Consider the following 14,818-nt stretch of genomic DNA (forward strand, 5'->3'; position numbering starts at 1 on the left):
AAGGAGACAAAGCTTTACAAAATTGTAAGTTTCTTAATCAAGATTGAGAAAAACCAAAATTAAAAGGAATATGAAAATTGTTAATAACTATTCTATTGATCTCATAAAATAATGATCTCATAGATATTATTAAAAACCATTGATTCATTGAACTTCTTAGCTATCTTTGATAAAAACTATTAAAGATCCTTTAAAAAAAATTGAAATCAAATAATATGACTTTTTAACATTTTACAACACTGACATATTATAGTTAAAAACAGATTTAAGTATCAACAATCTATCAACATATAACGATACTCATCCATGTTGTTGACTATTCATTCATTCATATCCACTTGAATTATTTTGTGAGAAATATGTAAGGCGCATTAGTGATTATTTTAGAAAGTCTTATCAGGCATGGAGCCGTGATTATTGTTTGTTTTCCCGACTTTTCTGAGAATTTGAACGGATCTATTTACTCTTAGCAGCTTTGAAAAGTTTGAAACTAATTTGTTCACCGGAAATGTCGCCTGCTACAAATATCGTTGTTTTGCTGGGATTGGGACTAGCTGGGATATTGTTGGCGGTGCAGAGAAGGAAGAAGACAATCAAAGAAGATTTCGGTGCATTCGTTGATCGGATTCAGCTGCTTCCCCGACCTCAGCCCGCTCTTCCTGAAGCCCCATACCCTCTTACGGGCCTCGTTTTTGCAATAAAAGAATTGTATGTTCTCTTCAATCGAAGCAAAATATATAAATTAGTGGTTATCTTGTCCATTGTGATCGCTTTACCCGGGAGCTGGCCAAAGCCGTAGATTGCTTATTCGTTATACAGATTGTCTGCACTGGGGTTTGAACCCCTCCTTTCGAACGCTGTTTCAGACAATCTGTACAACGGATTCCATAATTTCCCTTGCTCTTACCATAAGAATGCAACATTTCATAGAAAAATGTTCAAATGTTCTTTATAACACTTTTCACCTATACTTTTGTTGCAAGAACTTCGCTGTTGCAGTTGTTGACTTGTCAGGCTGTCTGATTGAGACTGTGACTGCAATGTAGTTTGATGCATATTGGAATTTCTGATAGTCATCAAATCTTCAAACAACCACTGACGTGTGCTGACAATCTAACTTACCAAATAATGCAAGGGAAAGAAGGTCGATTGAAGCTAAACTGAGAAAATAGAAGGGAATCCGTGAAGATAGTTATCCAAAATACGTTGAACAGAATCAAACTACAAAAAACACTATCTATCTGAATCTGATGCTAAAGATAAGCATAACTCATTCAGATGTAAGAGGTAAGAATTAACATCAATGGATGAACCATCCATAAATAGTTCTAGACCAAGAGTACTGAAAGAAACTGCAAGATCTTGATTTTTTGCTTTAAGAGTACTGAAAGAAACTACATGATCTTGATTTTTTGCTTCAAAATACATAGTTAAAAACTATTTCGCAGGTTGACTGAATTTCTAGGGAAAATTTTGAGATCTGGCGAACATAAAGAAAACACCAGAAAATCATTTCAGCTTGTTTTAAAAATTGTATAGAGAAGGGCTTGGGTTTTTTAACTAAATTGCATATTAAAGATGTGTTTATAATTAGCTTTTTGACGATTTGTTATGCATCTTTGTCTTGCAAGAATGTTTAGTATTTGGTTGTGTTTACCCATGTCTTCATGCAACTGTTTTTAGTCTGTTTTCACCTTAAATTTGAGCAGATGAAGTGTTTCCATATAAGTTTTTAATTATGGAAAAAAGATAATTTGAAATCTTTTCTATTTTTGTAGAGTAGGTACTGTTTAAGAATTGAAAATAGGCCACTGAAAATATGCATCAATTGCATATTGACAAAAATATAACATGGCTTTATAAATTTCTTTTCCTCTTTGTTAACGTACTCCAATTTTACCTGCAAAAATTATTTAAAAAAATATTAATAGTTAAAAAATATAAAATTTAAGATGACTGCTTAAGAAAATTCATGAAAATTGAACATACATAAGCGCAACAGCTCCACAAATAACTCTTTAAAAATATCAAGGCTGTTAGCCAAAAAAACTTAACCACATAGGACCCTGCCCTTACTGTTGGGTGGTCTGTGTTGCAGATGTGGACATTGTTGATTGCTCTGTGAAGTGTTGTTATTGTGTTCCAGACTGACAGCTATCCCTTGGGAATGAGATGAGTGAGAGAGGTCCTTTCTGAGCTAGAGACAAGGCTGTCCGACAGTTTAGTAAGAGATATTGGTTTGGATTGAAATATGCTTCCAAAGGCTTACTTGGATTCCCAAAGAGTAGGTATGGAATGTGGAATGATTTAGAGTACATCGATATGCCACCGGTCTCCCTTACTTTGCAAGACAGCTGCAGAGGCAAATATAGGGGATAAATGTTGTTTTTAGGTTTTTTCTAGTTTTATTTTTTTATAAAATTCAAGCCATTATTCTATTTATTAAACATAATCTATAAATTAATATTAGTCAAAATTAATCATGACATTTTTAGCCAGATTTTATCTTGGCTGAATTTGATAACACCAAGGTTATCAAAAGACAGGGAGACATGGAGGTCTCTGATATTGGGACCAGTATGGCTATTTTTCAAAAATAGGAGACAGGGATAGTTGGAGACAACAATTTTTTTAATAGTTTAAAGAGTCTAATACTAAATACAAAATAGTAAAACTAAAATACTAAAATAAATACTAATAGTAATGTCCCATTAATATAGACTTTGAGAAAAATAGTTCGAAACTCACATAATCACATTACTTTATCTCATAGTTATATCTGATTTCTAAAATATTGCATATGATGATCATCATCTCAGATTAATAATCACTGAGATTATAATTACATATTCAAATTTTAAATTAAAAAATAAAATAGTTTGATGCTAAATTGCGGATATGCAAACAAAAATGAGAGTCAAAATACATAAAATAATTTAATAATATATTTTACATATATTTCTTTATCAAGAGACTCCAGGGAGACTTGATTTTTTGGATTTAGAGACTCTAGGAGACTTTGTCATGAAGTCTCCAACCTTTTTTGAGTTTCTGGCTTAGATGCAAAAACTCTCCGAGACATGTCTCCTAGGTGGGAGACGAGTCAACCTGTAACACTTCCAAACACAAACCTTGTGACATGGGTTACATATGCTTTCCAGGGCCAGACAACATTAGATTGTTACAAAGTAAATGTTATATCTAAGCACTCCAGTTTAAATTCCGAAGGAATTAGAAAATTCTAAATATTAAAGATATTTACAAATACCTACCCTACTACTATATATACAAAGTAATCTAAAGGTAGCGGAATTGAATTGTTGCATATGCAGTGATCCAAATTGTCCATCAACCATAAAGAATACATATCAGCAGGGATGTAAAATTTGATAGATATTGAAATCTTTAACTATTTCTTCGCTTGAGAAATCTCAAATCTTGTGCAAAAGGTCTATGTTGGGGCATGATAGGTAATGATTCCTTAAGGCCCAAAAGATTGTTTAACTATAATTATTTAATGGGTACATGCCTTAACTGTGTTTGATGGAAAATGGGAGCTTAATATAAAATGGATGATTATTGTGGGTCCAAGGAGAATACTCAACTTTCTCTTTCTTTGTCTCTACAATTGATTGTTTGAAAGATCTCTAACTGGTTTTCTATGGCGAATATACGATTGGCAGATTTTTTTCATGCTTACTATAAATAGTAAGGTATAATGAGTCGACTTGCGGTAAATAGTATGTCATTTTGACAACTTCACAAAAATAGTAATTACGGCAAGTGTTGTAAATGCAATTGTAAGAGTTAGTTATACGAGTTCTACTTGTTGAATTTATTAAGTAGTCTCTTATTAGGACTCTACAACTCGGTTGTTATATGCAACTTGAAGTCATGTTTGTTAATACTTTTTGAACATTGTTGTAAGTGTGAAAATTCACGAGAACTAATATTAAGAGATGTTTGCTTGTGGTTTTTTAATGGTATAATTTTACGAGGTTTTTCTGTAAAATTCTGTGTTATGCGTGTTTTCTCTTCTTAACATTTTTTTGCACTTGTTAATTTCAATATTGACTTATAAAATCAAATTCCAAGGTATTATTTATCATTATAAAACATGGTTCCATGTTAAGTTATAACTTGCAACCTAAGTCACAAGGTTCACCGAATTTTCGGCTTCAAATTCAAAATTTGGCGAACCTTGAAAAAATTAGAAAAAATCGTATAAATTCGGATTAAGTTCGTATAGCCAGGAAAAAACTTCTGGTTCACTGAAATACATATCCATCGGTTTCACTGCCTGAGCTTCATCGCCACTGTTGTTATCTATTCTCCGCGTGAGCTGTTGTCGCATGTAATATCTCTTCTCGACCTAGGCTGCCGTCGCCAGTATTGTCTTCTCCGCTTGGGCTGCCGTCGCCACTATTGTCGTCTCTTTGCACGCAGACCACAATAACTTTTGACGGCAGTAAATAATGTGCTCTTTCGTCACAATAATGTGCTATTTCTTCACTTTGGTTGTAGACAACGATCCAGCAAAAAACATTCGAGCTATTCACGAGAAGAATAATATATTAGGTTTTTTCGGATGTTTAAGATACATTTGATTTTATGTTAGTATTATTTTTATTTACTTATTAACATTAGAAGATTTAAGTTTATTTATTATTATGAAATTTATCTTTATTAACTCTAAATACAATATTAATATCTAGTATATAATTTATTTATTATTACATTAATGTGTCAATAAATTTAAAATTTGATTATTTGATTATTTTTCATTTTAGTTTGTTTACAAAGTTTAATGTTTTATAAAATAAAAACTACAATTATTTTAATTTTTAGAAACCAAAATAAAGAACAAAAATAAATTATTGGATATACTATTTCATTTTAGTTTGTTTACAAAGTTTAATGTTTTATAAAATAAAAACTACTATTATTTTAATTTTTAGAAACCAGAATAAAGAACAAAAATAAATTATTGGATATACTATTATATATATATATATAAGGCGAATTTAATATCGATTTTTTTTTTCGAATTTTTATCCTTGTCAAACTTCATCCGAATTTCATAGTTCCCGAACTCGAACCTTGTGACTTAGCTTGCAACTATCACCTCCTAGGGAATTGTGCCATGACACTATATATATATATATTGATCAGTAAAAGGCCGAAGCCAATTGATTATATACATAACAAAAAAAACTATTACATTGTATTTTATTTCATTCAAACGGGCACTAGTAGGAAAGAATGGAGAAGAAAACCTCTAGTCTTGCCGAGGACTTTCGTCCTATACAAAATTACATATTAAAAGGGGCATTCCCCAGTTTACATGGATTCACAATGATACAAAAATAATATGTTTCAGCATGCAACTTTAGTGATGACGTTCAAGAGTAATATGCGATTGTCTTGCCTGTCCTCCTGTTTTTTGTCATATACTTCAAACTCATTGAAATTGTTAGTAAGGTTAAAAACCCAAAAATCTTATCTTTCTATGTAACATTAATAAGTTTTATGTAATGAATTTGTATTTCTCAAATAGTTGTTGTTATGTCCCAAAAAAAGTTTATGTCAAGGGTTAAGTGAGTTGGTGGAAAGGAAGAAGACCTAACCAATTGTAGTTTTCATAGGTTTCAAGGATAAGTGTGATAATGAGTAAAACACAAAAATAACTCTAAAAAGATAAATCCCAGATTTTAAATCCCAAATTTAATCTCTTGATGCAGATTCAGAATGGGCGTAAAGAAACTAAAGATTATTAGTGTAAAGATTGAAACAAATCTGGGTCAGCTACCGAGTTTGAGAGGAAGGATGAGCTCCCTCTCTCCTTGCTTGCATGCACAAACATAAGACTATTTTGAGTCATTTGTATTGAGAGAAAATTAACCTGATTGAGAAATTTATTTGATTCTAGTTGATATATGTCAGCATGCTTATTGTTCTTAATCTTAGTTTGTGTTTAAATAATAATAATATGAATTGCCCTTAATCCAGTCGAATTTGATGTTTCTACGATGTGTTTAGCTTGTTATTAAGGTTGTTACTGTTTCTATGTTTCAAATTTCAAAGAGTTTTAATTCACTTAATTTGTGCTATTCAGAATAGAGTAGGTGTCAACTTAACAATGTGACTTGAGTATAAAATTGATTGCACAAAGATCAACTACAGAGCCAAGAAAAGAAAGGATCCATACCAATGATCAACACAAATGCACAGAAGAAGACAAAACCAACCTTGAACAATATCCAAGGATACCAAACAAAAGACACAAGACCATACCAGCTTTGATATAAAAATCGAAATCAAACTATATTCATAAGATCATAAAATATTAAATATTTACAGTGCCATGGAGGAATATACAAAGCTGAACAAGAGTAAATCAGCCGAGACTCCAGACAAAGGGAAAAGACACAAGAAGGACAAAAACCAGAAAGAAGGCAACCCAAAACGGAGAATCCCAAGCAGAACCAACCACTAAATAAGCAAGGCGCCAAGATTAGAGAGACAAAACACCAATCCGGAAGCTCAAAATAGAGGGGGAGTCAGCTCTACAAAAACAACCACCAGAGATGGGCAATTGAGAGCTAAATGGAGTTAATCTCCCAAAATGTCCTCCATCCTGAAGTATCATTCCATGCCCCTCTTGTCGACATAGATACGCGTGTTGGTGGCAGCTAGGAGAAACATCTAGTTGCGGGTGATTTGTTCCATACGTTGCATGAAGACTCTCTTTTCTTGAAAAATTAGAATAGGAAAAACTTCAACCTGCTTGTCCCAAACATTGAACTCGCTTCTTTTAGGGATACAGAGATCATCATCAATATTCCCTAAGACATCATCAAGTTAACAGAGAAAGGGAGCATTAAAAACAGCTTTAAAAAAATCCCTAAGTGCCATTTTATCTCTATCCACATACAGAATGGTAGCTATGAACATAGCTACAATGTCAGAGTTATGTTTAGGCCTATCAGCTAAAGCATAAAATTCCTCGCCCAGAATGATCTTGATGGCTCAGAGAACCAGATGGTCCTTGGATTTGACCATCTTGCTAATTCTAAGGACAGAGATTTCCCCCCAAAAAGCCATCTCTCTGTGACCAGGCTTCATCCTGATCGATGTGTCCATCCTACAAAAGCACAAAAGACCTCTATCGAATCCCAACAACACACTATACTTTCACTTGTGAATTTGCAGACCAACCTTGAGGTTCTTAAATAGACGGGGCGTCATCATTAAGGGATACCTTCCCTTTGGGAGCTCGTTCTGAAAATTCGGAAAATCTTGCAACAAGATATCCTTAATTGATCGTTGCATCCATATGTCCTTTGCCAAGTGTGTTGTCCATCATTTGTGAGCTTACAGTTAATGGGGTACAAAAAACTAAATTGAAAGTGATTTGAGGAACGTGTGGAAAGATTTACCAAAATATGGAGAGGAAGCCGCAAGTATCCATGATTAAGTCCTTGACTAAATTGCCAAAGGAGTTTGAATTGATGATTATAATGTTTAAATAGTCTACACCCACACTAGCCGATTGATCAACAATAATGACTATTTAAAAGTTTTTAATAACTGAGTGGGTGTGCATATCTGACCACTTATGATGTAGATGGAGACTCATTGGAATTATAAATAGTGTAATTTTGACCATCAACTCCAGAGTTTGCTAAATCATCTACTGTTTTGTTGCCTACCCTATATATATGTTGAAATGTAATCTCTTCAAATTTGTCTACCAAGTTTAATGCTATTTTGAGTTTTGAGTTTAGTTACCAATTTGGTGTGCTTCTTTTTCGAAGTGCATTAATAATGATTTGTGAGTTTCCTTCTATTATTAGTTTAGTAATCTCTATTTCCAAGCTAAGTCGAAACCCTTCTAAGAGCGCTTCCAATTCAGCCAGATTGTTAATAATCCTCTCTAGTGGTTTAGCTCGTTTAAGGATCCATTTGTCTGAGAAGGTGATGTAGCAACCTAAGCCAACAATACTTGGATTGCCCCTAGATGCACCATCAAAATTTACCTTTGCCCAACCTATTGGCGGGGGTAGCCATTTGCAATTCTCTTGGGCTAGTTTGTTTGTTTTGGTATAAACCTTGGGGGGTTGATTATATTATTCCAATTCTTTTTCATAAGTGCATCCCATTCGGAGAACACTCCTTCCTTGGTGTGATTTCTTAGGTAATTATTCATAACTTCCGTGATACTAGATTCTACTTTATTTAGGAAAGAATTAAGTTGCAATTCCTCATTATTAAAGATTCTCTTGTTTCTTTCCTTCCAGATCTCCCATAAGAGGATGGATGGTGAAACTTTCCAAAGGTTATAGATTTTAGATTGTCCATCTTTTGGCCAACATTTGAGATGTTCCCAGAGGTTTGCTTGGAGAGCTGTAGACCAGTTTAGTTTCTCACATAGCCAATACCAACATGATTTAGCAAAGCTACACTAATAGAGAAGATGATCTACCGTCTCTGATGCCTTTTTGCATAGGGGGCATCTTGAGTGACCTTTGAAACCGATTTTGGTGAATTGATCTGTTGTGAGGATTTTGTTTTCGAATATTGCCCATAGAAATATCCCTTCTTTGGGAAGGTATGCAGGGTCCCAACAAAGAGAAAGAGGGATTTCAATTTGCTCTCATCTTTGGGAATTTACGATCAGCGCATAACCTAGTTTAACCTTGTAGGTTCCTTCCTTCGAGGCTTTAATTTGTCTCAACGATCAATGTGTTTGATTGGTCTTTGATTAATATATTGTTTAAACTGTAGTTTTTCTTGTTTTGTAAGTTCAGTGTTTTCCACTATCTTCCATTTCCATATTTCTATTTGGTTGATTATATCTCTGTATTTGTAATCTTTAACAAATTTTCCCCATTGATTTATCAATTTGAGTTTAATGGTATCTGGGAGAGAAGCAGAGCTGGAATTGGGAAGCCCTTCCTTCCCAGAATAATGCTTCTTCCCCTCTTCCAATATCCCATGTTAGGTAATTAGTGATAAGAGGTCTACAACATAGCATGAAGTTCCAGGTGTTCGACCCTTGCGGGGGATTGTGTGAAAAAGAGATAAAGGATCGTTGGTGTTGAGATATTTATGGTATAATATTGTTGCCCAATTATCATCTTTATTTGTATACAATCTCCATACTAGTTTGGCCTTGAAGGCTTCATTCTGCCAACTGAGATTTTTAGTTCCTAGTCCTCCTTGACTTTTATGTTTACAAATATTATCCCATTTGATTAACGCTTGTTTTTTCTTCTCTTCAGTCCCTTTCCAGAAGAAATCCCTTAATTTATTGTCTATTTTATGCTTAATACTTGTAGGTAGTGGGAGACATGAAATGTGGTATGTAGGTATTGCTGATAAATACAGATTTAATCTTAGTTACCCAAGTTGCCTTAGTGAGCCATCTGCTTTTCTAGTTATTAGTTTTCTTTTCAAGTTTTTCTAAAATGGGCTCCCAGGTTTTCCCATTCCTGGATCCTTTTTCTATTTGGATTCCTAGATACTTACAAGAGAAGTTACCTTTCCTATATCCCATAATTTGACAAATGTTATTTTCCATATATGTTTTGGTGTTTAAAAAGAAAATTTCTGATTTGTCCTCATTTACCTTTTGTCCCAATGCTCTCATATAGGTAGCTATGACTTCTTTGTACTTTCTAGCTTCATCTAGGTTGCTGATTCCTACTGTTATTGTATCCTCAACGAATTGTTGGTGTGTGATGTTGCTGACCTCTTCTATAGTAGATACTCCAATAATCTTATTTTCTGCTTGATCCTTTTTTATGGCCCTTGTAAAGGTTTTTGCCATTATGATGAAAAGAAAAGGTGCAATTGGGTCCCCTTGTCAGATTCCTCTGGATGAGTTGAAGAATCCCTCCGGAGTTCTATTGATAAGAATAAAAAATTTTGGCATTGAGATGCAATTATAAATTAGATTAATCCATTGCCATGTGTTGCATAGGAATCTCCAATCTACTTTGTTAGAGACTTTCTGAATATCTGGTTTCATGAGCATGCATGCCGATTTACGGGTTTGAACCAAGTGTATTAATTCTTGAATGATAATTATACTATCCAAAATAGATCTATTAGGTATAGAACCAGTTTGCTCCTCGCTGATTAATTTGGGGATGACTTGCTTAATCCTATTTGTTATTGTTTTAGTTAATATTTTATAGATGGTGTTACATAGAGCAATAGGGTGGAAGTCTCCGGGTTCCATGTGTTCATTTTTCTTGGGGATAAGTGAAATGAAGGTATTATTAATTTTTGATAATAGAGTACCTGAGTTTCTCGTTGCTTCTATGGCAGCACATAAGTCCTCTCCTAGCATATGCCAACATTTCTGGAAGAACGCTTGAAAGCCGTCAGGTCTAAGAGACTTATTAGGATTCATACTTAATAAGGCATTTTTAATTTCTTCTTTTGTAAATGCTCTATTTAACATCTTATTGTCCTCTTTAGTAATAAGTTTTGGTATAGATTCTAGCATCAAATTTTGAGCTGTGAGATTTGAGTGTTCATAGTTGTTTAAAATGTCTACGTGACAAAGTTTTCCACTATTTGTGTTGGTTCTTCAATTATAGTACCTAAACTATTCTTACATTTTGATATTCTGTTGACATTTCTATACTTGATTGTGTTGTTATGGAAGAATTTGGTGTTGCGGTCTCCTTGAAGCCATGTTTCTCATGATTTTTGTCTCCAAAAAAATTATTCTTTATTTAAGATGTCTTCGTGTTAGTGTGTAAGTTCTTTTTCTTTTTCAAATTTATCATTATCCATTCCTTGTTGGATGACAATTTTGTTTAGATTTTCTAGTTCTTTTATTTCTAATTTTTCTTTTAAGATATTTTTGAAGTGATTTTTCTTCCAGTTTAGGATGTTTTGTTTAAGTATTTTAAGTTTGGAGACGAAACAAAACATCTTGGACCCTTACGCTTCTTCTTCTAGCTACCATTTGTTAATGTTTTCCATGAAACTTTCATCCTTAAACCACATTTTTTCACATTTGAATGGATTATTAGTAGGTTTAAGGGGTTCAGAGATTTCAAGGTTGACAGGAAAGTGACCATAGCTGGCATAGGGCATAATTGATGATTGAAATGTAAAGTTGAAGGTCTGCATATTCATTTTAAATATAAATCTATCCAATCTTTTTGCTATCTGATAGAAGTCCCTTGTCCTGTTGAACCATGTGAACTGGTCATTCGTAGGAGGGATGTCTATGAGGTTATCTTGCTGAATCCATTCTTTAAAATCGAACATAGTTTGCATTATTGATTGTGAACCCCCTCTTTTTTCCTTTAAGTCTAAAATGGCGTTGAAATCTCCTTCCATCCATACATTTTCTTCTTGAATGAGGTTATTGAAGTTGCTGATTTCCTTCTAGAGCATTTTCTTCTTTGCTGTTTGTACTGGACCATAGACATTTTTATAATTATGAACTGTATATCTGCTTTATAGCTTTTGACTCTTCCCCCAATACCATTTTTATTTATTGACATTTCTTCAACTTCTATTTTTTGCGGATCCCAGATCAAACCTATTCCCCCTAAAGCTCCCTCTGATTCTTTTAGTAGAGTCTTCCAAGTACCAAGTTTTTTGGTAAGTTTTTCTCTTTTTTGTTTGCTCAGTTTGGTTTCCTGAATCATTACAAGTTTTGAATTAAATAAGGTGAGATTGCGCTTGAGTAAGTGCTTCTTGTTAGGGGTGTTTAGTCCCCTAACATTCCACGTTGTTATCTGCATTGTTCATTGAGAAGGGTCTTCCCCTTCTTGCCTTTCAATGTATCCTGTATTTTTCTTTGATTTTCTGCTTTCCCAACTTCTACCCTTAATTCTGCTAGAGATTTTTTGCCTCTCTTCTTTTTTTTTTGGTTTCCCACATCTTGGTTTAGAGATTCCTTCTATAATTTGGGCTATCCCTAGTTTTTCCTTATTGGGTTGTGCTTGTAGACTTGCATTACCACCTATTTCCTCCTTATTTTCCAGTTCTTCCAATCTAACTTCTTCCAATAATCTTTCCTGGATGTTTCTCACCTCCTCTTCTATTGTTGACTCTTCCTCAGCCATTTTCTTGCTCACATTTTCTTTTTCAAATTTTTGTCCTTCTAATTGATCCATTACTCTGAATTCTTCCTAGAATTCATTTGTGAACCTCTCTTCATTGTCTGCATTATTCATATTCCTAAGGTTGTTTGTCCAAATTTCATTCAGCAGGGTTGCTACTTCCCCAGGTACCTCATTCAGTCTCTTTTGTTGAACGTTTATTGTAATAATTTCAGAATTAGAGGTCATTGTATCTGGTGGCATAAGATGCTTAGAGCTTGATGAGTCTGGTTCTAATTGGCGATTCTTTCCTGTTGGTGAAAATATGTTCCTTCCATTCTGCGGAGTCTACTAGAATTTAAGTTTATGTTTGTTGATATATCCGGGTTTCTCTTGTAAACATTTTTTGCTAATTTGTGATGTATTTTTCCTTATTGATTCTTTAGGCTTATGTCCATTGCTGGTTTTCTGGTCCTTGATTACTGTTCCTTCATTAGTTTCTAGGTTCTTGTCTACAACCAAAGTGAGAGATCCGATGTTTGGAATTTTAAGTGCCTCATTCTTCTTGGTAGAGATTGGCATGAGCTCTTTGCTTAATTCCATGGTTATTTTGTTGCCTATTTGTTTCTCCTGATTCCTATTCATTGTTCGTTCTTGGAATGTGCACAAAGTATGCTGATTAATTTGGAATAAAGGGTTACTACAACTTGCTCCTTTCTTTGTTTTATCCCCTTTCATTTTATTTGCATTGTCCAGATCTTCCATGCTATCTTTTTGATGGAGTGTGTGCGCCTTTTCCCTGATTTCTATATGATCCACAATATCATTGTGAATCATGATAAATTCATTTATTAGCTGATTGTATGGATTCAGATTTTCTCTTATGTCCTCAATTAATATGTTTTGCTCTGCACATTTATCACATAGCTGGATCTTTTTGATTTCCTCCTCATTCTTATGACCTATTAGCTTAAGACTCTTCTCCAAATTTTGATCACTAATTTCTGCCCTGCTAACACCATTGTCTTTAGTTCCTTTTCCTAGGTTATGTATGCTTGGGAGTTCGATGTTATGCTCTAGTCCCTTGATTTTCTCACTATCTTCAATTTATCCTTCTATGTGCTCACTATCTTGAATGATCATGCTTTGTATTATGGACTCCTTTCTACCGTGTTGTCCGACCTGATCACCTTCCCTTTTGATAGCTTTTAGGGGTTTCTCAACATTTGCTGCACTTTGTTCGATGATTAATTTTTTAAGATTTGTATTTTTCTTTATAGGTACGAATTCAAAATTTAATGGATCTGTTGATAATGTATTATTAACTAGTGATGTCTCTAATTCGTCCTTCGTATTTGTCATATTGCAAATTATAGATTGATCTGTTTGTTATAATTCTAATGCATCCATTTACTTTGTTTTTTGAATTTAGTTTAACTAGTATTTTGCTTAAAGTATAGTTCTTTTTATCCACCTCTATTCCTATAAGATTTCCTAGATTCGATCCTATTCTAACTAGAGTTTGAGAATGTAGAATTTCCATTCGAATATTTTTAATAATTAACTATTTTGGGAATTTGAGCTGCTGAATTGAAGCCTCAGTAAATTAGGTAACCATTTAATAAAATTAATCAAAAAAACCTTTAAAGAAGCATGATGAAGCAGACAAAAATTCTTTTCTAACTAGTTCAAGAGTTGCAATGGATGTAAATTAATCTATTAGATAGAGGGAATATACTTACCTGTTCTAGATTGAATGATTGAAACCAATCCCCCAAACTTTCTTCTCTGTCTCCCGGGGCATCCCAATATGCATACAACCCTTTCTTTTGGCTTTCATGCCATTTTACTTATAGGGTTTCATCACTAATTATAATCGTGTTTTTCGATTCTAGTTTGTTTGTGCTAGATTTTTTTTGGCTAGGGTTAATGTGGGGTGGTGAAGGAAATTTTCGATGCGAGGGCAGATACGGATTAGGGGAGATATGTGGGGGTTTCAGCGGATATGTGGTTTCCTTGCTACTGGGTTTCAGACAGATACTACGACTCTGGTGAGATTTAGACAGGGCTAGCTTTGTAACAGGACCCTGATGAGGAGAAAAGGGAAGCCGCCACGGTTTAGGGTTTACTCCTAAGGGTATATTATTAACTGCCAAAATAACTACTGGTTTGAGGTGATTCAGACTGGGCTTCACAAGGTGTCCAAATCTATTTCCTAGATAATTTGAATGAACTTTGGGGGAGGGTTGGGATGAAGAAAGCCCAATCAGGTCATATATCTTATTGCCTTGACTAATTTTGGCAGCCTGAGCTGGGATATTTGGGCTGGATCCGCTTTTTCCTAGCTGTTTTTGTGTTCAGTTTCCTCTAGCTCTGTTCCAATGCTTCCATTGATTTTTTTTTTTGGTCTAGAGCTTTCGTGTTTCGATTCGTGCCTACCCTGCACTTCTTTTTTTGCACTGTTATCCATCCAGTGTTCTGATCAATAGATGGATTAGCGATGGATTCTCCCGATCTCTACCTTAGGATTTCTTTGCTCCTTTCATTGTGCAGTTTAAGAAATGTGGAGAATCTACTGATGCTATCTGTGGGGACTAGTTTCGATTGTTCAATGCATGGCCACTGTTCATAATTTTGGTCATTTCACAATGCTTTGAAATGATTAGTAGTATGTAGGGTAAATTGGGATTTGAAGGAAGAAAATTTTGATTTTTGCTTATTCGCAGTGCTGACTTATTAAGCAA

General features: G+C 34.1%; 1 protein-coding gene across 1 annotated transcript in view; it reads left to right on the plus strand.

Annotated features, from left to right (window-relative positions):
• Positions 1–318: 318 nt before the first annotated feature.
• The window catches only part of LOC149542063 (outer envelope protein 64, chloroplastic-like), a 272,009-nt gene continuing 257,509 nt past the window's right edge, over positions 319–14,818 (plus strand). The window contains exon 1 of the mRNA XM_089797108.1: positions 319–708. Within this exon, the coding sequence (XP_089653234.1) occupies positions 509–708 (200 nt within the window). The 5' untranslated portion in view covers positions 319–508. The remainder of the gene's footprint in view (positions 709–14,818) is intronic.

This window comes from Cupressus sempervirens, chromosome 8, assembly GCF_028749045.1.
Source record: "Cupressus sempervirens isolate cs-2001-9-10 chromosome 8, ASM2874904v1, whole genome shotgun sequence".
Lineage (NCBI taxonomy): Eukaryota > Viridiplantae > Streptophyta > Pinopsida > Cupressales > Cupressaceae > Cupressus > Cupressus sempervirens.